Genomic DNA, 24,497 nt, shown 5'->3' with positions numbered 1-24,497 from the left:
CTACCATGGGTTTGCTATTGATATAAAGATACCCCAATAGTCAAGAATACTTATCTGTCTATTCCCATACAAACCAATCAGGATGACTTTTATTTACTGCAATCTTTGTTCTGCTTTAGTTCCAAGGCACATCATCTGGAGACTTAGGGCTTGCCCCATCTGTCTTCAGCTTTCTAGTATTAAGAAGGAGCTCTGTAAGCTTAAGCCGGAATTGGATGTAATCAAAGCAGCTTACATCACTCCACAGAATCATACCAATTTACCATCAGTGCCTTAAAGAGTATTGCAATCAAGGAATAAATGGATCACAGTAAGGTCAGGTGACACAGAAACATCCACCCTCTCAATTATTTTGCTCCATTAGAGCATTGCAGTGCTCAAGAAAAAATTGAGATGAAACTAGAACCAGTGAAAGCAACTCATGATGAAAAGCATCCCCAAAGGAAAAATAAGAAAGTTTAAACCAGAAAATTATTGCTGTTAGGGGATTTAATCATCAGAGGCATTAACCTTGGAACACAAGTCAAGGAACCTAAAATAGTGAAGTGTCTCCCAGGATCCTCAGCTTCCAGGAGTACCAAAAAAAATACTGTCTATAATTTGGGAAGAAACAAAGAATTCAAAAGCTGATGTTGTTATCTACTTGGGAACAAATCACCTAGCCATCAATACCCCATTTGTGGTACATAAAGCTTTTGGGGAGTTGGGGCAAGGGTTAAAACCTTTTGTAAAGATTCTAACTTTTTCAGAAGTACTGCCTACATATGGAAAAGAGAGGAACGAGTACTAAATACTGAGATCTTCAATAGGTGGCTCAGATCCTGGTGTCATCAAGAAGGCTTTAGGTACATAGGAGGATGGGGAAATACATGGATGGGCTGCATCTTACTTTCACAGGTAAAAGAATCCTTGCTGAGAAATTCACGCAATATGTTTCTGGGCGTTTCTTTAAAAATAGATCTAAGGACTTCCTGGGCCTCCACATTCAGATATTTCCTGATGTCTCGAGAGAGACTCAGAAGAGAAGAAGGGAATTTCTAATGTTGACTCAAATAGGTTTTTTTTTCTTTCTTAGATACCCCTGAAAATGTGTTATTAGATACTGTTCCTTAAAATATGTGTTTGTAGAAGCAGCTCATTTGACTGCTTTCCTATCTCTGAAGGGTCTTGAGCGTGAAGGAACCTAAGGAATAATTAGCTCTCTTTCAGCATCAGATTAAGTGATTTGTTTTGTTAACTTATTATTATTAATTCAAATTACTCTTATCGTTCATCTTGGATCCCAAAATTGAGGACTAGTGTGTGATTTAGACAAGACGTGTTTTCTTTTTATAGTATGATTTATTTTCAGAATTGAACGTAAATTTAAATATTATGTTTTCGTGATTACACTTTCTGTACAAGATGATATGCGTGATAATAATGTGAAAATCTTATAAAAAACTAAAATGTGGGGGTGGCCTATGTATGCAGGACACTTACAGTAGCCATCCCCAGCAGAGGACAAGGTGTGATGGTAGTAAAGATAGCAATGTACACAACAATATTAGCAATATACTTCTTAGCAAGGCAACAAATGAGACAAAACAAAAAACTAGACAAAAAATGAAATTGCCACTAAAAAGTAGCTGCAAAGCAATTTCCGCAAACGCTCACAGTCTAAGCAACAAAAATCATAATCTGCACACAGTCATGTTAGTGGCAGACTTGGATTTTGTTGCTATCACAAAGTCATGATTCAGTGATTCCCATTGGATGAGACACAAACATACCGGGCTATAATCTTTTTAGGAAGGACAGAGATGGTCAAAAAGGTGGAGGAGTAGTTCTTTATGTGAAGACCAATATCTAAGCGACTGAAATGCAGGGGGCCTGGGGAAAGGAAGAAGCAATATGGATAGCTTTGAACAGAGTAGATAAGAACATAAGAACATAAGAAGTTGCCCCCGCTGAGTCAGACCAGAGGTCCATCTTGCTCAGCGGTCCGCTCCCGCGGCGGCCCATCAGGCCTAGTGCCTGAACAGTGGTCCCTGATTAATTTTGTAACTTACCTCTAATCCCATCCCTATAATCTACCTTTACTCTTATCTGTACCCCTCAATCCTTCTTCTCTTCTGAGTCTCTTTTCTCCTGCACCATCGGCCAAGAGAGGAGAGGAGCGTGGGAGCCCTGCTCCGCCCCTCCCTCAGCCCAGCGCGAGTCCTCGGGAGCCTGAAAAAGTTCTCCCCCACCAAGTGCAGCCTTTTCTCCTGCACCATCGGCCAAGAGAGGAGAGGAGCGTGGGAGCCCTGCTCCGCCCCTCCCTCAGTCCAACGAGATCTCCAAGCGGCTCCACTCAGGTGAAGGGCTCCCTGGCTGAAACCTGCAGTTGACAATATTCTGGAATCCTCTGACCTGACTCCCCCACGGAGCTATTTCTTCTTTTTTTTTTTCTTTCATGTTACAAGCTCCTCCACAGAGCACTAAGCGCTCTGGCTCCCTCTAATTACATCAAATTGCATACTCCTACATGCTCAACCTGCATATATAATTCACGTATAACTGTTTAACATACACATTTATCTCGTACAAGCTGCATGCTCTCTAACTAACATAACTACATATACAACTTATTTTAACTAACAACAATTAACTATTCAATCCTCAGCAACTCAACTTTTTGTTCTCTGGTTCCTTCTTTTTTTCTGTCTCCTAGCTTTCTCCTTATCCAATTGCTCCTCCAGTTGCCCCAAAAATAACAATTCGGCTCCAAGCTCCTGACTTAACTCTGTCAAAATTGACCCCCATCAAACCATAATTACAACAGTAGGACTTAGCCCCGACTCGATAGCGAGACTCTCCTGAATTCCTCTGACCCAACGCCTCAAACCCCCCTCCTACCATGCTTCCAACTCTTCAGGCCACCACCCTCCCCACCCCCCCTCCCACCACTTTACAAACCACCTCCCCGCCCTCCCCCACCCTCACCACTTCCCCTACACTCCTTACAACACTATACTTCACCATCCCCATTATTACAGGCCAAGGCAGATACGGTGATCTCTCCCCCCAACCTAAAAAAAGCCGTACCAGAGACCCTGCCAACCTCATCCCCATTCTTCCCTCTCCACAAGCCCCTTCACGCAATACACTCAAACTACCACTCATCAATGCAAGATCAGTTAACAACAAATCCTTCATCCTACACGACCTCATCTGTGACAAGACTTGGGACGCCCTCATGATCACTGAAACCTGGCTCCAAGACAATGATGGGATAACACTAGGCGAACTATGTCCTCCAGGCTACCAAGCCCTTGCCTGCTCACGTACCTCTGGGAAAGGAGGTGGCGTGACTACCATTGTCAAGACCTCCGCCACACCAAAACTGATAAATTCCATTAATATTCCCTCCCTAGAAGCAATTGCGTTCACCATAGGTCACAAACAAAAAATCGCCCTCATACTCCTCTACAGAACTCCCAACTCTCCAGCAGATACCCTAGAGACCCTCCTCGAATTCATCACCGAACTATCTATCTCACACAAACACGTGACAATCCTGGGAGATTTCAATTTCCCAGACTACCCCAACACTTCAGGACAAATTGACAACTTCCTCTCCTCCCTCTCTGACCTGGGATTCCACCAAGCTATTACCACCCCCACGCACTCAGCAGGCAACATCTTAGACTTGCTCTTCACCCTCAGAGACCCAACTGCAGAGCCCCGACAAACTTATACCACCACACCTGTCCCATGGTCAGACCACCACCTCATTGAATTCGAACTCCCACTCGAAAATACCATAACCCCGCGTAAAGATCCTACCCCCCCCCACCCTACGTCAACTCCCTAATTCGGTCAGCCCTCAAACCATGGCCGCGGGTATTCGCACCCTAAATGAAACCTGCACCCAACATCCCCACTCCATTGACCTGGCTGCCTCCACATGGCACTCCAACATTCAATCCCTCTATAATAGCCTTGTCCAGACAAAAACAACCCAAAAAATCACCAACAAAGCACCTGCCCCCTGGTACACTAATGACCTCCGATCCATAAAACGATCACTGAGAAAAGCAGAAAGGATCTGGATCAAACACCCGTGCACAGAAACCAAAGCCCACTGGAATAACATATCCATCACCTACAAAGCAGCCATTCTAGAAGCAAAAAAGACCTACTACTCTCGCCTCCTACAACTAGCCCCTTCTAGATCTAAACAACTGTTCACCCTCACAAACCAACTCTTCACTAACGCCCAAAGAAAAAATCACAGCAACCAAACAGAACTCGATAGCGAGACTCTCTCGAACTTCTTCCAATCCAAAATACAAACCATTCGAGATAACCTTGACGCCAACACCAAACCTGCTCCTACTCAGCCCCAGCCGACTCCAAATACCACCTCTTCCGCCGCTCTCTCCCAATTTCATATAGCCACTCATACTGAAGTTCTTGAAACACTGAGAGAACTCAAACCCTCCAACACCATCCTCGACCCCTGCCCGTCCAGCCTCCTGCTATCCACAGAAGATGCCATGGCAGAATCCATCCTCCCCATCATTAACACCTCTCTAACCACTGGGACTGTTCCCCTCAGCTGGAAGTCAGCTATTATCAAACCCACTCTCAAAAAACCCACCCTTGATCCTAACGAACCTGGCAACTATCGCCCAGTCTCCAACCTCCCATTTGTCTCCAAACTCCTTGAACGAATTGTACTCCACCGACTACACCCGTTCATTGAAGAACAAGCTGCTCTATCTCCAGCCCAATCCGGCTTCCGAAAAGGCCACAGCACAGAATCAGTACTCCTCGATATCATGGATGACAGCTGGTCTATACTCGACAAAGGCAGTGATGCCCTACTAGTCCTACTAGACCTCAGCGCTGCCTTTGACACAGTCGACCACAATCTCCTCACATCCAGACTTTACGACATCGGAATCAAGGACACAGCCCTCCAATGGATCACCTCCTTCCTCCATCAAAGGACCCAGACTGTCCTACTAGGAACACATAAATCTAACCCCAAGCCTATCAAATATGGTGTTCCTCAAGGCGCCCTTCTATCCCCCCTCCTATTCAACCTCTACGTCAGGCCTGTCATCGATATAGCGAAGAAATATAACATTAAAATCCACTCTTATGCAGATGACATCCAGCTACTCCTCCCTCTAGGCGAGAACCGGTCGTCCCAAATTGCTAACCTCCAACACTGCCTCTCTGACATGAAAACTTGGATGTCAAACAACAAACTTCAACTTAACGCCTCTAAAACCGAACTCTTATGGATCAGGAAAAAAAACACCAAATACCCACGTCCTACACTAGCATGGGACTCCACTCTACTAACGGCAACAGATCAGGTTCGCAGCCTAGGAGTAACCCTAGACGGACACCTATCCCTATCTGCCCACATATCCCAAGTAATCTCCACCTCTTTCTACTACCTTCGCCAACTGAAAAGGATCAAACCCTACATCTCCACACCGGACCTCGCCCAACTCCTCTACGCATATGTTCTCTCCAGAATGGATTATTGTAACTCCCTATTTAATGGACTAACCAAAAATAATCTCAAACGCCTTCAACGGGTCCAAAATGCAGCTATCCGCCTCCTACACAACCTCAACTACCACGATCCCATCTCCCCAGCACTCCGTGCTGAACACTGGCTCCCAATTAGCCAGCGCTGTGCCTTCAAGGCCCTGACAATTGCCCACAAGACAATTTATTCCTCCACCCCCTCCTACATAAAATCCAAGCTTCCCATCTACACCCCCACTCGCACCCTCCGCTCAAAATTGGAGATACGCCTATGCACCCCCCCCGGAAGGTCCCTCCTCACAGAAACTGCCCGCAAACGGTCCTACAGCCACTTCATTCCACACCTCTGGAACCAACTCCCCCCTCAACTCAGACAACAGAACTCATTATTAACATTCCGCAAATTGATAAAGACCCTCCTCTTCAACTAAAGATCACCCTCTGTCTTCTCCCCCCCTTAACCCCCCTCTCTCCTCTCTCCCCTGCCTATCTTCTCCCTAAATTTCAATATAGTCCTCTCCTAGTCCTTACACTGACAAACTGTATCTAAACTCATAGAACTGTTCTTAAACTAAACTACTTATATGTAAAGTCTACTCTTAATTTGCTTATTCTCCTTTTATTTAAATTACATCACATTCTTATAGTCCAAACATTTAAACCTGTTGTACTTCTTATATGTCAAATTACTCTCCATTGTGTATGTTCACTTGTAGACCGTTCTGAGCTACTGGGAGGACGGGATAAAAATCTAAATAAATAAATAAATAAATAAATCCCTTTGTCTTCCAAGTACCTATCCAAAGCTTCTTTGAACCCCTGTAGCGTGCTCCTGTTTATCACATCCTCTGGTAGTGCGTTCCATGTATCCACCACCCTCTGTGTGAAAAAGAACTTCCTGGCGTTTGTTCTAAACCTCTCCCCTTTCAATTTCTCTGAGTGCCCCCTTGTACTTATTGATCCCCTTAATTTGAAAAATCTGTCCCTGTCTATTTTTTCTATGCCCTTCATGATCTTGAAGGTTTCTATCATGTCTCCTCTAAGTCTCCGCTTTTCCAGGGAGAAAAGCCCTAGCTTTTTCAGTCTGTCAGTATATGAGAGGTCCTCCATGCCCTTTATTAGCTTAGTTGCTCTTCTCTGGACCCTCTCAAGTACCTCCATGTCCTTCTTGAGGTACGGCGACCAGAACTGAACACAGTACTCCAGGTGCGGGCGCACCATAGCACGATACAGTGGCAGGATGACTTCCTTTGTCCTGGTCGTGATACCCTTCTTAATGATACCCAACATTCTGTTTGCTTTCCTTGAGGCCGTGGCACACTGCGCCGACGCCTTCAATGTTGTGTCTACCATCACTCCCAGGTCTCTTTCAAGGTCGCTCACCCCTAGCACTGATCCCCCCATTTTGTAAGTGAACATCGGGGTTTTTTTCCCTATATGCATGACCTTGCATTTCCCTATGTTGAAACTCATTTGCCACTTTTTGGCCCATTTTTCCAGTGTTGTCAGATCTTTTTGGAGATCTTCGCAGTCCTCCATGTTATTAATCTTGCGATATAGTTTGGTGTCATCCGCAAATTTAATAACCTCACATTTTGTTCCTGCTTCCAGGTCGTTAATGAATATATTGAATAGGAGCGGTCCCAGCACCGACCCCTGTGGAACTCCGCTCGTGACCCATTGCCAGTCTGAGTAATGCCCCTTTACTCCAACCCTCTGTTTCCTGTCCGCCAGCCAGTTTTTGATCCATCGGTGGACCTCCCCTTGCACCCCATGGTTCCATAGCTTCCTTAGTAGTCTTTCGTGTGGCACATTGTCGAAGGCTTTTTGGAACTTCTGTCTTCGTGGATGTTTTCTAAAGACCTCCAACTCAATCGTGTTAATTAGATAAAGATCTTGTTGCAGATATCTATAAGCTAGGGAAGAAAGGAGAGGTGCTGTTGCTAGGTAAATTCAACCTGCTGGATTTGGATTGGAAAGTTTCGTCTGCAGAATCGGAAAGAAGTAGGGAGATAGTAGATACCCTTCAAGGGTCTCTGCTTAGACAAATGGTGATGGAACCAAAGAGGAAAAAAATGATACTGGATCTGGTGCTCACAAATGGGAAAGTGTTTCTAATGTCTGAGTGGGCACCTACCTGGGCGGTAATGATCATCAAATGGTTTGGTTTTATAGATCAGCTAAAGTGGAAGGCAACCACACAAAACTCAGAGTCCTGGATTTCAAACTTATGTACTTTATTAGCATGGGAGAATATCTAAAGAAAGAGCTAATAGGATAGGAGGGCATAAGGGAAGTGGAAAAACATTGGTCCAAGCTGAAAGGAACAACAAAAACTGGTGACAGACCTTTATATGAGGAAAATAAACTGTAAAAGAGTAAGGGGTTATTTTCCGCTAATGTTACCATTCCACCTCTATACAGCAGGGACTGCCAGACCAAGACTGAGTGGACTACATGTCCCAGACTGCACAGGGCTATAGCTCAGTACTGAACTACCTTAACAAGATAACCCTGCTGAGTCAGGGGGCGTGGTTCAGCAGGGAGGTATTATCTGCCACAGAGGAGAATCATTAGGGAGAGGTCCCAGAGTGAGAGGATCCCAAAGGAGAGAAACCTTCCCTAGCCGTGGTTGCATTCAAGCCTTGGGGAGAACTTGAGTGAAAAAGCTGAAAACCCATCCAGGAAAACACTAGAGAGGTGAGCTTCTAATCCAAGACCTCTGTAAACTGAACCTGCTGGTTTAAAGGTGACTGTCCTGTGTTTGGGGTGTGGCAGCTGAGCTGAAGCCAGTTGAGCCTGTTGCTGGAGAAAGGGGATTTCTTTCTCCTAAATGTTCTTCTGTTTGGACTATTTAAAAAGTGAAGTAGAAACCAGACTTATGGCGCTTTAAACCTGAGAGAACTGGGGAAACTGACCAAAATCTTGCTAGACTGCCTATGAGATGGCCACCTGCCTAAAGTGTACAGGCTGCTGCACTAGACACGAGATATAAAAGTTAAAAGAATATCTTTGCCTTTCCTGAGCCTATGAGGGAATAGGCTCAGGTAGATGTCTCAATAAAACATTTTGTTGCACCTTCTAAAGTGGTTTATGTGTGCTGGTTGGGAGAATGTGCAGGGTTCCTGGAAAACCCTGCCAGGAATCTCTAACAAAAACAAGAGAAAAGGAAACCGATATGGTTCTCCAAACTAGTGGTGGAGAAAATAAAGACAAAAGAGTTGGCATTGTGAAACATAAAATTACTCAAGAGGAACGCAAAAAGGAATACCGGATGAAAATGGAAGACGCAAAGGCGCAGGCAGAAGACCAAAATTTTTTTCAGATATATTAGTGAAAGAAGGAAGACAAAAATGGAATTGTGAAACTGAAAGAAGTTATGAACCGTTATGTGGAGAGTGATCAGGAAAAAGCAAACATGCTAAACTAATACTTCTGTTCGGTGTTCACAGAAGAAAAACCTGGAAAAGGACCGCAATTGGATGGCAAAATTACACATGGATATCGCACCTTTCACAGAAGAAAGTATTTATGAACAACTTGAAAAATTGAAGGTTGACAAAGCCATGGGACCAGACAGGATCCATCCCCGGATTTTGAGGGAGCTCAGAAAGGTTCTGGTGGCTCCACTTAAAGATTTGTTCAATAAATCCCTGGAGATGGGAGTGGTTCTGTGGGATTGGAGAAGAGTGGATGTAGTTCCTCTTCACAAAAGTGGTTGCAAAGGTGAAGTGGGAAACTACAGGCCGGTAATCCTCACTTCGGTGATTGGAAAAATAATGGAAGCATTGCTGGGTAACCAGAGAATTAGATCAAGCAAGCACACTAGATATAATTTACTTAGATTTCTGCAAAGCCTTTGACACGGTTCCTCATAGAAGGCTCTTAAACAAACTTGACTGGCTGAAGTTAGGACCCAAAGTGGTGAACTAGATTAGAAACTAGTTGACAGACATCAGAGAGTGGTGGTGAATGGAATTTGCTCAGAGGAAGGAAAGGTGAGTAGTGGAGTGCCTCAAGGATCGGTGCTGGGGCTGATTCTGTTCAATATATTTGTGAGCAATATTGCAAAAGGGATAGGAGGAAAGGTTTGCCTTTTTACGGATGATACCAAGATTGGTAATAAAGTGGAGACCTTGACATCTTCTATTTCATCATGTGAGTTTACGCGATAATCAGCCTGGTCCTAATCTGGAGGTACTGGCAACTACTTGCGCAGATGATCTTCATTGCTCTTTGACTGCCTCCAACTACAACAAGTACTTAAGAACTTGCGGAAGGTGTCTACTCATGTCATTCATTGGGAATTTCAAATGAAGATTGTTCTACGACTCTATATATCGCCCATGCATGCTTATCAGATGGGAATTACTCCGGTGCTTACTTGTCCTAAATGTGCACATGCTTCTTTGGGCCATATGCTTTGTTCATGTCCCCGAATCCACCAGTTTTGGCTCTGCTTGGGCCATTACACTTCTACATTGTGGGACCGATGCTGGACTCCAGCTCCCGAGCACTATTTGGACATTATACTATTGTGTCCTCGAAACCCAAAGGAATGACAGCTTTTATTGCTAGAGTGATACTTCTGGGCAAGAAAGCCATTCTAACTAATTGGCTGTCCAGCGACCCGCCGTCCTATGGTCAATGGCGGTCATTGATGATTGTCCATGCCTCTTTGGAACTTAGACACTTTGGTACCCTTGATGCAGGATCAGGCCGCCGCTTCAGATTGATCTGGGAATGTTTCTGGATGGATCTCACCCCTTGCGCTCGAAGTCGACTCTTGAACTTGTGATGTTATAGTTCCTTTGTGTTGATTGCTTTGGATTTGCTATTCAACCATGCGAAAGGAGGGGATGGCGGGGGGAGAGGGGTGGTTGGGGGGAGGGAACTGTGTTGTGCACTTTTATAAGACTTCAGTTATGCTTTATTGTTTACATTTCTAGCATTTCTTTGAAACTTTAATAAAAATTATTTGAACATAAAGTGGACACCTCGGAGAGAGTAGAAAACATGAAAAAGGATCACAAAAATTGAAAGAATAGTCTGTCTGGCAATTAAAATTCAATGCAAAGACATTTAGGGAGTAGATATCCGAGGTGGATGTATGTGCCGGGAGGCAAGAGGCTGATATGCATGAACGGGGCAAAAGACCTTGGGATTAGGGTTACCAGACATCCAAGAAAATCCAGACGCGTCCTCTTTTTAGAGGACTGTTCAGGCTCCCGAACAGACTTTCAAAAACCTGGCATTTGTATAGGTTTTGGAAAATCCCGACGAGCTCCGGCCGCATCTAGAGGGCAACTGAGCATGCACGGATGATGTCACACACATCTGTGGATGCTCCAGTCCAGGCCCTCCAGACGCAGCTGGATCTCATCCGGAAGAAGTGAAGAGGCTTTGTGGGGCAGAGCTGGAGGTGGAACAGGGCAGGGTCATGTGTCCGGGGTTTCCCGAAGAAAAATATGGTAATCCTACTTGGGATGATAGTGTCTGAGGATATGAAAGCGACAAAGCAGTGTTATGAGGTGGTGGCTGTAGCAAGAAGGGTGCTAGAGAGAGGTGTAACCAGCAGAAGAAAGGAGGTATTGATGCCCCTGTAGTGTATCTAGATTTTCAGAAAGCTTTTGACAAAGTTCCTCATGAGAGGCTCCTGAGAAAATTAAAGAGTCATGGGATAGGAGGCAAAGTTCAGTTGTGTATTAGGAACTGGTTATTGAATAGAAAACAGAGGGTAGGGTTAAATGGTCATTCTTCTCAATGGAACATTGGCATGTCGCAGGGATCAGTGCGAAAAGGGCGAACAGAATGCTAGGAATGATTAAGAATGGGATCACGAACAGATCTGAAAAGGTTATCATGCCGTTATACCGGGCCATGGTACGCCCCCACCTGGAATACTGCATCCAACACTGGTTGCCGTACATGAAAAAGAACATAGTACTACTCGAAAGGGTCCAGAGAAGAGCGATGAAAATAGTTAAGGGATTGGGGGAGTTGCCGTACAACGAGAGGCTAGAGAAACTGGGCCTCTTCTCCCTTGAAAAGAGGAGACTGAGAGGGGACGTGATCGAAACATTCAAGATATTGAAGGGAATTGACTTAGTAGAGAAAGAGAGACTGTTCACCCTCTCCAAGGTTAGAGAATGAGAGTGCACTCAGTAAAGTTAGAAGGGAAAAGATTCCGTACAAACGTAAGGAAGTTCTTCTTCACTCAGAGAGTGATAGAAACCTGGAATACTCTTCCGGAGGCTGTTATAGGGGAAAGACCCTGCAGGGATTCAAGACAAATGAGATGGATAACCTGGACATACAGATGGATAAACTGGACATACTGTCCTCACTTGTGTGTGCTGGATACTACAGACATTTTTAACATATATTTCCCATAGCCTGGCCCAGCTTGTACCTTGCTGTCTGTGAACACATGTATCCTTTGAAATGCTAACCCAGCTGGCTGCAAAGTTCCTGTCTCCATTCCCTGCTGGGAGTATATTTCTCCAAGGTTCTGCTGAACTGTTATCAGTGCTGTATGACTTCACATATGCCAGGCACCCTGAAAAGCCATAAAACATTTATAACAAGCAACAATCCCTGCAGGATGACAGGGGCTTAGAAAGATGAGGGAGCTTGGTACCAAGACAGCACTTTAACCAGACTGGACATTTGCTGCCTGTCTCTGAAGCAAGTTATGGGAACCAAGAACAGCTGGGGTGCTGAAAGGTCACCCTTGCCAACTTTCTGCATAAGACTGTCTACAAGGACGCCATCCTGAAGATGTACAGCGTTGTAAAACCACAAATTACCATCTGCAAGGTGATAAGGATCTCAGAGCTGTAGGAAGAAAGTTCACGAAGAATTCTCTGTTTCTGCTTAGGCCCCCCTCCTGGGGGGGAGGGGTAAGTGAGAGAGGCATGGACTGGGGGGAAGAATAGTTAGGTATACATTTTTGTACCAATAGGGAAGTACATGACCAGAGTTCGGGGAGGTGCTTTTTGGAACAAAGGAAGAATTTCTCTATATAAAAAAACATGCATCACAGGTAGAGCCAGAGAGATTTACTTGCTTATGCCAGCGGGTGTGCTAACCCCCTGTTCGGCATATGGGTCTAAGTTCTACTCTCCATTGCATATTCTGAACTGACAATATATTTCTTTCTGCTATGTCTTTGCTGCTGTAATTTTGTAAGTCTTTATACTAACAATAAAAATGTTGTCTGTTTTGGAAACTACAATGCCGTCCAGTAGTCATTCCAATGAGGTAAGCTAAGCAGCATTTACTTCACAAGGTTGGATAAGTTCCTACTAGAATAGAACATAGGCAAGTAAGGTCTTTGACCTAAGGGCCGCTGCATGAGCGGACTGCTGGGCACGATGGACATTCTTATGTTCTTATGTATGGAAATACTTTCAAAATCAATAGGAGGAAATATTTTTTCACTCAGAGAATAATTAAGCTCTGGAACACATTACCAGAGGTTGTGGTAAGAGTGGATAGCATAGCTGGTTTTAAGAAAGGTTTGGACAAATTCCTGGAGAAAAGTCCATAGTTTGTTATTAAGACACTAGCTTTATAGCCCGTTACATTAACGGGTGCTGTGTGTCTGTCTTTCTTTCTTTCTTTCTTTCTCTGTCTCCTTAGCCGTTTTCTGTATTTCTGTCTTTCTTTCTTTCTTTTAGCTGTCCATCACCACCCCTTGCGTGCTCCCCCTGTCCATTCTCCCTTCCTTTTACCTCCCCTGTGTCCACCACCACCCCTTCACTGCTCCCCTTATCCAGAAGCAGCCCTTCTCCCTTTGTTTTACCTCCCCCCTGTCCATCAGCACCTCTTCCTCTCCCCCTGCCCATCAGCACCTCTTCCTGCTCCTCCTGCTGCATACTGGCCCAGCACTGGTTGCAAGTCTTGTCTGTGCTCTACAGCCATCAGCAGACCTGATGCAAGGAGATTGGGACAGATTAACTCTTACCTGATCGCTTTCCAGTGTGCTGAATTAAAACGTGTTACTGGAAGTCAAACTCGATGCAGGCATAGGAACGGTGATGTGGCAACTTCAAACTTTAAAAGGCAAAAATACTCAGTTTCTTCTTAGCCCTTAGCACTTCCCTTTCAGTAATGTGATTCCCTTTTTTAATTCAAAGCCGACGCCGCGGCTCCTCTCTCGATCCCCGCCAGGTGTGGTTCGAGAGAGTAGTCGTGGCGGTGGCTTAGATGCGCTGTGTTGGGGAAGGGGGTGGTAGGCAGGCGCGGGGACCGGGTTGCACGCTTTCACGTTCAGTAGATTTCACGGCTTCTGTGGTGCCTGAGCTGAAGGAGAGGGAGCGGGTTGTGCGCGGCGGGGGAGGCCCGACTGCCCCAGCTGTAGCTTCTTCATCGTCGGTGATGTTGGAGAGGGATTGGACTGGTGAGGAGCTTCGGGGGCTGCTGCTGTTCTTCCACCGTGTCGGGCCCTTCGCTTTTCCTGAGTGAGCCGAGTTGCCATGTGTGATATAAAAAGCGCGCATGCGCACGCTTGTGGCCACTTCCCGACAGATCAGATTTCAGGGAACATGGCTTAAGAGTGCGCATGCGCGCTTAGCATTATATGATTATAGATGGGGAAAGCCACTGCTTGCCCTGGATCGGTAGTATGGAACGTTGCTACTCTTTAGGTTTTGGTCAGGTACTGGTGACCTGGATTGGCCACCGTGAGAACAGGCTTGATGGACCATTGGTCTGACCCAGTAAGGCTATTCTTATGCCCAAGAGGAGGGGGAGTCTTGGTCTAAGGTGCTCCCTTTACTCCTGTACGTTGAAGGAGGGGAGCAGACATCTTTGGATTTGGCAAGGAAAACTAATGAACTTCAAAGGAGACTAAGCTGCTCTCAGATTTGGTTGATCCTAATTTCCCCTTCTATGTCTGAGTAAAAGAAGGAGACTCTGCTGGCTGGGGAACTGGGATAGAGAAGAGACACTTGTGAGAGATGAAATTATTTGAATCTGATACCTGTGAATATGTAAATAGTTGACAAGCAAGTTAATAAACTGTTTAATTACCTCATGGTTCCTGCCTGTTCTTCATCCCAAGAGACAGGGGAGACTGAGTGAATGATTGGAGCACCAGGACCTGCATTCCCTCCGGCCAAGCTCTGGAGGAACAGTGAGTGACTGACAGTGACTGACTTTTTATAGGCCCTGGTGCAGGGTGGAAAAACTCCCCCCCCCTCCCCGACCCTGAAGAGCTGACTGTAGTCTGCCCTGAGGCGCCGACAGGTGGAAGCCAGGGCTGCACTGGCTTAGACCAATGGTCCATCTAGCCCAGTAGCCCGTCTTCACTGTGGCCAATCCAGGTCACAAGTATCTACCAAAAGCCCAAACAGTAGTAACATTCCATGCTACCAATTTGGGGTAACCATTGGCTTCCCCCATGTCTGTCTCAATAACAGATTATGGACTTTTTCTTCAGGAACTTGTCCAAACTTTTTTTTAAACCAGGTATGTTCAAAATTTTATAAGAGTGAAGGGGATCAGGCCAAAAGAAAAGGAAATATAGAAACATGATGGCAGATAAAGGCCAAATGGCCCATCTAGTCTGTCCATCCGCAGTAACCATTATCTCTTTCTCTCTCTGAGAGATCCCACGTGCCCTTTTGAATTCAGACACAGACACAGGAAGGAATAACTCAGGTGGAGGAGGGCTATGCCTCTCTTAGGGTAGAGACTTGTTAATATAAGAGAAGAAAAAGTACTTAGCAAGTTTAAAAGTCTTCTAAAAAGCTGGCTTTTCAAGGATGCTTTTAACTGATTCATTTAAATTTCACCGTAGTAGGATATTTCAGTGGCCCAGAAGTACTGTAAAATGAAAATTAAGTGGGTATCCTTCCCCAACCTCATGTTTCATTACCTATCCCTTTTTATTTGTTTAAGAATTGTATTTATTTTTTTTCTTTCCTCCCTTTTCAAACGTATTATTTTATAAAAATTGTATTAATTGTCTTGTTTTTTAATTTTCTATATTAACTTAATTTTTAACTAAATGTAAATCGCATTGGATTTGGATTTTGCGATCAAATCAAATATTTAAATAAACTTGAAACTTGGAATAAACTTAATTTCAAATTTATTAGAGTGGGAAATGGAACTGTCTGCAGGATCGTGGACGAAGATTTTTTAGGAAGCCAGAAAGTGTTCGATTAGTAGCTTGATAAAGGAGAATGCATATAAAATTATCTGTAGATGGTATTTAACACTCTGGCTTTGAGGCTTCGGAAAGATGTTGTAGGGAGTGTTGGAAGAAAGACTGAGTACTTCTGAGGGAAGGTAAAGAAGTTTTGGGAACAAGTGGGGGTAGAAATGAAGATTATTCAGAGGAGTCAAGAATTAGTGTGCTTGGGTTGGCGTCTAGAATATTAGGTAAGCAGAAAAGAAGTGTGGTTAAGACGAGCATTAGAGCAGCCAGATGGGGAAAAGCAGAACTTTAGAGTTCTGGTGGAATAGATTACGGTTGATAGCTAGCAAGGGAAAATGAAGGGGATTTAATAAGAAGGGGAAGGAATGGACCCATTATTGGAAAGAGTAGCAAGCAAGAGTTTCATTAAATGGGGAATGAGAGAGACTGAGGGTGGAGGCTCGAATGTGTGTAGTACATAAGAACATAAGAAATGCCTCTGCTGGGTCAGACCCGAGGTCCATCGTGCCCAGCAGTCCGCTCACGCGGCGGCCCAACAGGTCCAGGACCTGCGCAGTAATCTTCTATCTATACCCCTCTATCCCCTTTTCCAGTAAGAATTTGTCTAATCTTTTCTTGAACCCCAGTACTGTACTCTGCCCAATTGCGTCCTCTGGAAGCGCATTCCAGGTGTCCACCACACGTTGGGTAAAAAAGAACTTCCTAGTATTTGTTTTGAATCTGTCTCCTATCAACTTTTCTGAGTGCCCTCTTGTTCTTTTATTTTTCAAAAGTTTGAAGAATCTGTCCCTCTTTACTCTTTCTATGCCCTTCATGATCTTATAAGTCTCTATCATATCCCCTCTAAGTCTTCTCTTCTCCAGGAAAAAGAGACCCAGCTTCTCCAATCTCTCAGTATATGACAGGTTTTCCATACCTTTTATCAGACGTGTCGCTCTCCTCTGAACCCTCTCGACTAACGCCATATCCTTCTTAAGGTACGGCGACCAATATTGGACGCAGTACTCCAAATGCAGGCGCACCATTGCCAGATACAACGGCAAGATAACCTCTTTCGTTCTGGCTGTAATACCCTTTTTGATTATACCAAGCATTCTATTCGCTCTCTTAGCGGACGCTGCACACTGTGCCATCGGCTTCATTGTCATGTCCACCAATACCCCCAAGTCCCTTTCCTGGGTACTCTTATTCAATAATATCCCTCCCATTGTATAGTTGTACCTCGAGTTTCTGCTCCCCACATGTAATACCTTACATTTCTCAATGTTAAACTTCATCTGCCATCTCGTCGCCCATTCTTCTAGTTTGTTCAAGTCCCTTTGCAATTCTTCGCATTCCTCTGTAGTCCGAGCTCCATTAAATAGTTTAGTGTCGTCCGCAAATTTTATTATCTCGCACTTCGTCCCTGTTTCTAGATCATTTATGAAGATATTAAATAGCAGTGGCCCGAGCACCGAGCCCTGCGGGACACCACTCGTGACCCTCCTCCAGTCGGAGTAGTGGCCCTTCACCCCTACCCTTTGTTTTCTACCCTCCAACCAGTTTCTGATCCATCTATGTACGTCTCCTTCCACCCCATGGTTCTTTAGTTTCCGGAGTAGACGTTCATGGGGCACCTTATCAAAGGCTTTTTGGAAATCTAGATATATGATGTCAATGGGGTCTCCTTTGTCCATCTGTTTGTTAATCCCTTCGAAGAAGTGCAATAAGTTTGTTTGGCACGATCTTCCCTTGCAGAAACTATGCTGGCTGGCTATCAGAAGTTCGTGTTTTTCAAAATGTTGATCAATGTTTTCTTTTATCAGTGCTTCTGCCATTTTCCCCGGAACCGAAGTCAGGCTCACCGGCCTGTAGTTTCCCGGATCACCTCTTGATACCTTTTTAAAGATGGGCGTAACGTTGGCTATCTTCCAATCCTCCGAGATCTCGCCTGTTTTCAGGGATAAGTTGCAAATTTGCTGCAGTAGTTCCGCTATCTCCTCTTTTAATTCCTTCAGAACCCTTGGATGTATGCCATCCGGACCCAGGGATTTGTCAGTTTTTAGTTTTTCAATCTGCCTGCGAACGTCCTCAATGCTCACTTCTATGAATGTTAATTTTTCTGCTTGACTTCCGTTGAAGAATTGCTCAGGTTCCGGCATGTTGGGCGTGTTTTCATTAGTAAATACAGACGAGAAGAACATGTTAAGCCTTTCTGCCACTACTTCTCCTCCTTCACCACTCCCTTCCTGTCTCCGTCGTCCAGCGGTCCCACTTCCTCTCTAGCTGGCTGCTTCCCTTTAACATATCTGAAGAACGGTTTGAAATTTCTTGCTTCCCTGGCTAGCCTTTCTTCATACTCTCTTTTAGCTTTCCGAACCTCATGGTGACATTCTTTTTGATATTTCTTGTGCTCTTTCCAGTTCCCCTCAGATTTGTCCTTTTTCCATTTTTTGAATGAATTTTTATTATTGCCTATCGCTTCCTTCACTATTTTGGTTATCCACGCCGGGTCTTTTGTTCGATTCTTTTTGCACCCCTTCCTGAATCTGGGGATATACAGATTTTGCACCTCGTTCACCATGTCCCTGAAGAAGGACCAGGCATGATTTACCGTTAGCCAGGGGTGGGGGGCAGTATTTTTGTGGTGGTTAGGAGGAATGAGCAGCAGCAGATGGGCAGTGTTAGAGATGGAGGATCGCGTTTGATGCACGTAATTTTGTAAACCGTATAGTTTTTATGCGGTATATCAATTTTTAAATAAATAAAATGAATTGATACTGCACAGAAGAAAGGCCCGGCAATCTACAATGAAAACTTGATGATGTTCATCAAGTCACTAGGACTCGAATATAAGTTGAGGGCACCTAACAACAGGAGGAATGGATGTGGTGGGGAGGGGAGAATAGTTATGCAGGAGTAAGTAGAGGGGATCATACAGATTTTGATGTGGTCAGTAATTCTGCTGCAGTTACTGATATTCAATCACCACTGAAAGTTAAAAATCAATCAGGTTATCTCACAGCCAGAGAAGATGCATTCGTAGGCACTTTTCCTTGTGCCAGAGTGGATGGAATGAATGAAAAACAAGATCAAGGCAGTTTGGCAACAAGGCTGAAAGTAAGGTCAAATGTGGCCTGGCATGTTCATATCCTTCCAGCACACAAACACCACCTACCTCAAACACCCCTATTATGCTACTGCCCCACACACTCCAGCTACAGCACAATATCCCTGAGGCACACCACTTCTATTCCCTCACCTCAGACACCCCACAATTCCCCTGCTCCTGTCCCAGTCTCCCCCACCCACCCCTCCAGTCACTCATCAGTTTCTGCACCGCCCCCTTTCTTTGCTCTCTGACCATACCTGTATAGAGGACCTTCCTACCATGAACATTTCCTTGTCCCTTGCCTCAAGTATCAGCCCTACCTGTGGCATTGTTCTGCTTCTGTCGCTGACATTCTCTGCACCTCCACCTCCCAACTTCTCCCCACTGTACAATTCTAATTTACCCATCATCAGAGTCCGAATCATCTGTCCTCAATACCAGAAACCTTTCCAAAGGTTCTCTTGCCTACCTCATTTATTTTTTCAGTAATGTTGGACACAGAAATACCGTAGAGTCTGACTCGGTCCTGAAAGACGGAGGCTAAGATGCGACGGTCTAGCTGAAAGGCGATTTCGCCAACAGTTCTCTCCATGCAGCGAAGCTGATGGGAATCTGAGAAAGAAGAATTGTTTTGCTCTGTTACGTTCTGTTGTATAAAAACTAAGGTAGTAATGAGTTCAGTATTTAAAACTGTATATCTGGGAAGCAGATGCTTCTAACCAAATAAATAGCACTGACCAGGTCAATCAGAAATTTTCAACAGTATTATCCAGATAATGCTGCCGAAAATTTTCACCGACTGTCTGGCACTGTATGAATAGTACCCGGGCAGTCTGGGGTGGAGCTAAAGCAAAGCCTGTAATTATCCAGTTACTGCAAGCTGGGAAACTATCTGGATAAAATCAGGACAACACAAATTTGGGCTGTTATCTAAGAGCTGGTCTAGATATATCGAGTGCAAATAGAAATGTTAATTTCAAATAATGCAAATGAACAAATATCCAATACGGAATAGAAAAGAATAATCTTCTAGACCAGGGGTGTCCAACCTTTTGGCTTCCCTGGGCCGCATTGGCCGAAAAAATGTTTCTGGGGCCGCGCAAACGCTGCACCAAGACAGAGGAGGGAGCCGGCAAGACGGTAAACACCCAGGGGAAAACATTGCATCGCCCTCGACCGGGGCTGCACAAAATACTTCATGGGGCCACAGGTTGGACACCCCTGTTCTAGACCATTTCTAGGATGCACACATTAAAGCAGAAACTAGCTAAAGTGACAGGAACTGTTTTTGGCTTCTTTTGAAATTTCATGCAATCAATTTCCAATCTGAGATCATGTGACAGAGAGCTCCTTTTCACACCCCTGACCCCCTAAACCCAGATCATCCCATGGCTTAAGGCCATACTATCAATTGAAGCTTGTCTTTGTAGGATCTGCCCTGAATTGTAACCAATGTCATTTTATAAGCATTGCTGATAATCTTTCAAATTTACTAGTGTAACCCCATAATCTGGTTCATGCATTTCAAAGTAATTGTATTTTACTGGGTAGTTTTTCTTTCTGCATCCCACACAAAACACTATTATGCTAATCAAATTGTGTTGAAACATAGAAATGAATTAAAATTTGGGTTGATCAAAATGAAAATAACCTCTAATTCTCCAAAGATTTCTCAGTTTCCTAGATCAGAACAACTGTCTGCTGACGCTTAGCTAATAAAGGAATAAGATACTCAAAGATGTCTTCAGAGAAAACCAGAGGCCATTCCTGTCTTTATCATCTCAGAATCTTGATTTCCTAACCAGAGAAATTTAGCAGAGTTAGGCCCTAATGCAGCAAAAACAGCCTGCATTCGTTTTGCCATCTGTGTGCACTAAGCGGGCACACAGATGGCATTCTGTGCCCCCTTCCCTTGTGGGGAAGGGGGCACAGAATGCTCAAAAGAACATAAGAGTTGCCATACTGGGACAGACCAAAGGTCCATCAAGCCCAGTATCCTGTTCCATGGTAGTTACCAGTTAGCACATACAGCGCAGAAGGCCATAATGACTGCCACATTCACTTTTGGAAATAGCCATGTGCTAATACATGTAGTAACAAAATGTAAAGGAATTTTTGGTCAAATTTTTACTTTTTAGGTATATAATAAATAGACCAAAAAAGTCACTACCCTGTGAACTGTCACTGCAAACAAAAAGTTAATCGAACGAGCCTCAGACACAATTTCAAGTCAGCTACCTGAGGCTTGTTTGATTAACTTTTTGTTTGCAGTGACAGTTCACAGGGTAGTGACTTTTTTGGTCTATTTATTATAAACCTAATACATGTAGTAATAGCGTGCAGCTAAAAGTGAAACAAGATCTTTTTATGTTTGCACAAGAAGTGGTATCAGTGTACAGGAAAGACCCGCGTAATGGCGCGCTAAGCCCATTTCTCGGTGCAGCTTAATAAAAGAGCTCCTATTTAGATTTAAGAAATGTTATGAGACCCAGATTTCCTCCAGATTGAAACATCTTTGGATTTTATTCAACCAGTTTGAAAGTGAAGAGGATGGGGTTCACAACAATTCCCCAACAATACAATGACAGAGATACAGGGAAAGAAAAGAAAGTGATAACAAGCAGTAACTTCTGAAAAGGAAATTACAAAGGATGAGACTCATGGTGGGGAAGAAGATAAGCACTGTAAAAACACTAGAGCAAACATGGACACAGTCACCAAGATGCAAAATCTATATATACCGTGTATCAACAAGGGATCCAAGAGGAAAAAGAACAAGGAACCGGCGTGGCTCACTGTAGCAGTGAAGGAAGCGATCAGAGACAATAAGACTTCGTTTAAGGAATGGAAAAGGTCAAAAATGGATGAAAACTGGAAAAAGCACAAACAACATCAAAGCAGGTGCCATAAGGCAATGAGAGGGGCCAAAAGAGATTACAAGGATAAAATTGCCAAGGAGGCAAAAAACTTCAAGCTGTTCTTTCGATATATTAAGGGGAAACGACCCGCAAAGGAAGCGGTGGGGCTGTTGGACGACCATGGAGTGCTAAAAGAGGACAAAGCCATCACCGACAAACTGAACACATTTTTTGCATCTGTATTTACCGAAGAGGATATTCACAACATACCAGAAGCTGACAGGCTATACGCAGGAAAAGAAGACGGGAAACTGACAGGGTTGATGGTCCGTCTAGAAGAGGTATGCAGACAGATTGATAGGCTTAAAAACGATAAATCCCCGGGACCGGATGGCATCTATCCAAGGGTAATCAAGGAACTGAAAGGGGCTATAGCTGAACTGCTTCAACTAATGACCCATCTGTCAATCAAATCAGGAAGGATTCCAGAAGACTGGAAAGTGGCAAATGTTACACCGATTTTCAAGAAAGGTTCGAGGGGATCTGGGAAACTACAGACCGGTGAGTCAGGAAAGATGGTAGAGGCGCTGATAAAGGACTGCATCATTGATCACCTTGACGGACACAATCTGATGAGGACCAGCCAGCATGGTTTCAGCAAAGGGAGATCTTGCTTGACGAACTTGATGCAGGTCTTCGAGGGAGTAAAAACAGGCAGATAGACAAGGGTGACCCGGTCGACATCGTACATCTGGATTATCAAAAGGCGTTCAACAAGGTTCCGCATGAATGACTACTTTGAAAAATTACGAGCCATGGAATTGAGGGTGAAATACTCAAGTGGATTAAAAATTGGCTGGCAGATAGGAAACAGAGAGTGGGGGTAAATGGACTGTACTCGGACTGGAAAAGTGTCACAAGTATAGTGCCACAGGGTTCGGTGCTTGGACTCGTGCTCTTCAACATATTTATAAACAACCTGGAAATTTGTACGATGAGTGAGGTGATTAAATTTGCAGACGATACAAAGTTATTCAGAGTAGTGAAGTTGCAGGAGGATTATGAAGACCTGCAATGTGACATAAACACACTCGAGAAATGGGCCACAACTTGGCAAGTGAGGTTTAACGTGGATAAGTGTAAGGTGATCCATGTCAGTTACAAAAATCTTATACATGAATACAGGATGTCCCGTGTAGTACTTGGAGAGACTCCCCAGGAAAGAGACTTGGGAGTACTGGTCGACAAGTCAATGAAGCTGTCTGCTTAATGCGCGGCGGCAGCGAAAAGGGCGAACAGAATGCTAGGAATGATTAAGAAGGGGATCACAAACAGATCCGAGAAAGTTATCATGCCGCTATACCAGGCCATGGTACGCCCTCACCTGGAATACTGCATCCAGCACTGGTCGCCGTACATGAAGAAGGACAACTAAGCTAATAAAGGGTATGGAGGACCTCTCATATACTGACAGACTGAAAAGGCTAGGGCTTTTCTCCCTGGAAAAGCGGAGACTTGGAGGAGACATGATAGAAACCTTCAAGATCATGAAGGGCATAGAAAAAATAGACAGGGACAGATTTTTCAAATTAAGGGGATCAACAAGTACAATGGGGCACTCAGAGAAATTGAAAGGGGAGAAGTTTAGAACAAACGCTAGGAAGTTATTTTTCACACAGAGGGTGGTGGATACATGGAACGCACTACCGGAGGATGTGATAAACAGGAGCATGCTACAGGGGTTCAAAGAAGCTTTGGATAGGTACTTGGAAGACAAAGGGATTGAGGGGTACAGATAAGAGTAGAGGTAGATTATAGGGATGGGATTAGAGGTAAGTTATAAAATTAATCAGGGATCACTGTTCAGGCACTAGGCCTGATGGGCCGCCGCGGGAGCGGACCGCTGAGCAAGATGGACCTCTGGTCTGACTCAGCGGGGGCAACTTCTTATGTTCTTATGTACTACTCGAAAAGGTCCAGAGAAGAGCGACTAAAATGGTTAAGGAGCTGGAGGAGTTGCCATACAGTGAGAGATTACAGAAAGTCGGCCTCTTCTCCCTTGAAACATTCAAGATAAGGAAGGGAATAGACTTTGTAGCTAAAAACAGGTTGTTCACCCTCTTCAAGGTAGAGAGAAAGCGAGGGCACTCTCTAAATTTAAAAGGGGATAGATTCCGTACAAATGTAAGGAAGTTCTTCTTAACCCAGAGAGTGGTAGAAAACTGGAACTTTCTTCCGGAGGCTGTTAAAGGGGAAAACACCCTCCAGGGATTCAAGACAAAGTTAGACAAGTTCCTGCTGAACCAGAACGTACGCAGATAAGGCTAGTCTCAGTCAGGGCATTGGTCTTTGACCAGTGTGAGCGGACTATTAGGCACAATGGACCACTGGTCTGATCCAGCAGCGGCAATTCTTATGTTCTTGAGGATATTGTTATGTAAATGGTAAAAGATTAATAACTAAAAACAAAACACAAATATATATTACACCCAGCCATCAACAAAATCCCTCTCTGTTGTATCAGTCCAAGTTTCATTCAGCTGCAGAAGGTATTTATTTATTTAGTTGGCTTTATTTCAGGTGTTTTCATTGGTTGCTCAAGTTTGGATTTTAGCTCAGAAGTTTTCATTGGTTGCTCAAGGTTGGGTTTAGCTCAGGTGTTTTTGTTGGTTGCTCAAGGCTGGATTTTAGCTCAGGTGTTTTTATGTTGATTGCACAAGGTTGGGTTTAGCTCAGGTGTTTTTGTTGGTTGCTCAAGGCTGGATTTTAGCTCAGGTGTTTTTATGTTGATTGCACAAGGTTGGGTTTAGCTCAGGTGTTTTTGTAGGTTGCTCAAGGCTGGATT

General features: G+C 44.3%; 1 protein-coding gene across 1 annotated transcript in view; it reads right to left on the bottom strand.

The window, feature by feature from the left end:
* The window catches only part of SPATC1 (spermatogenesis and centriole associated 1), a 128,639-nt gene that overhangs the window by 19,461 nt on the left and 84,681 nt on the right, over positions 1-24,497 (bottom strand). The window contains exon 4 of the mRNA XM_033934969.1: positions 19,264-19,406. Within this exon, the coding sequence (XP_033790860.1) occupies positions 19,264-19,406 (143 nt within the window). The remainder of the gene's footprint in view (positions 1-19,263; positions 19,407-24,497) is intronic.

Source organism: Geotrypetes seraphini, chromosome 2, assembly GCF_902459505.1.
Source record: "Geotrypetes seraphini chromosome 2, aGeoSer1.1, whole genome shotgun sequence".
Classification (NCBI taxonomy): Eukaryota; Metazoa; Chordata; class Amphibia; order Gymnophiona; family Dermophiidae; genus Geotrypetes; species Geotrypetes seraphini.
The sequence above is the reverse complement of the archived record's forward strand: the minus strand, read 5'-3'. Positions and strand labels throughout refer to the sequence as shown.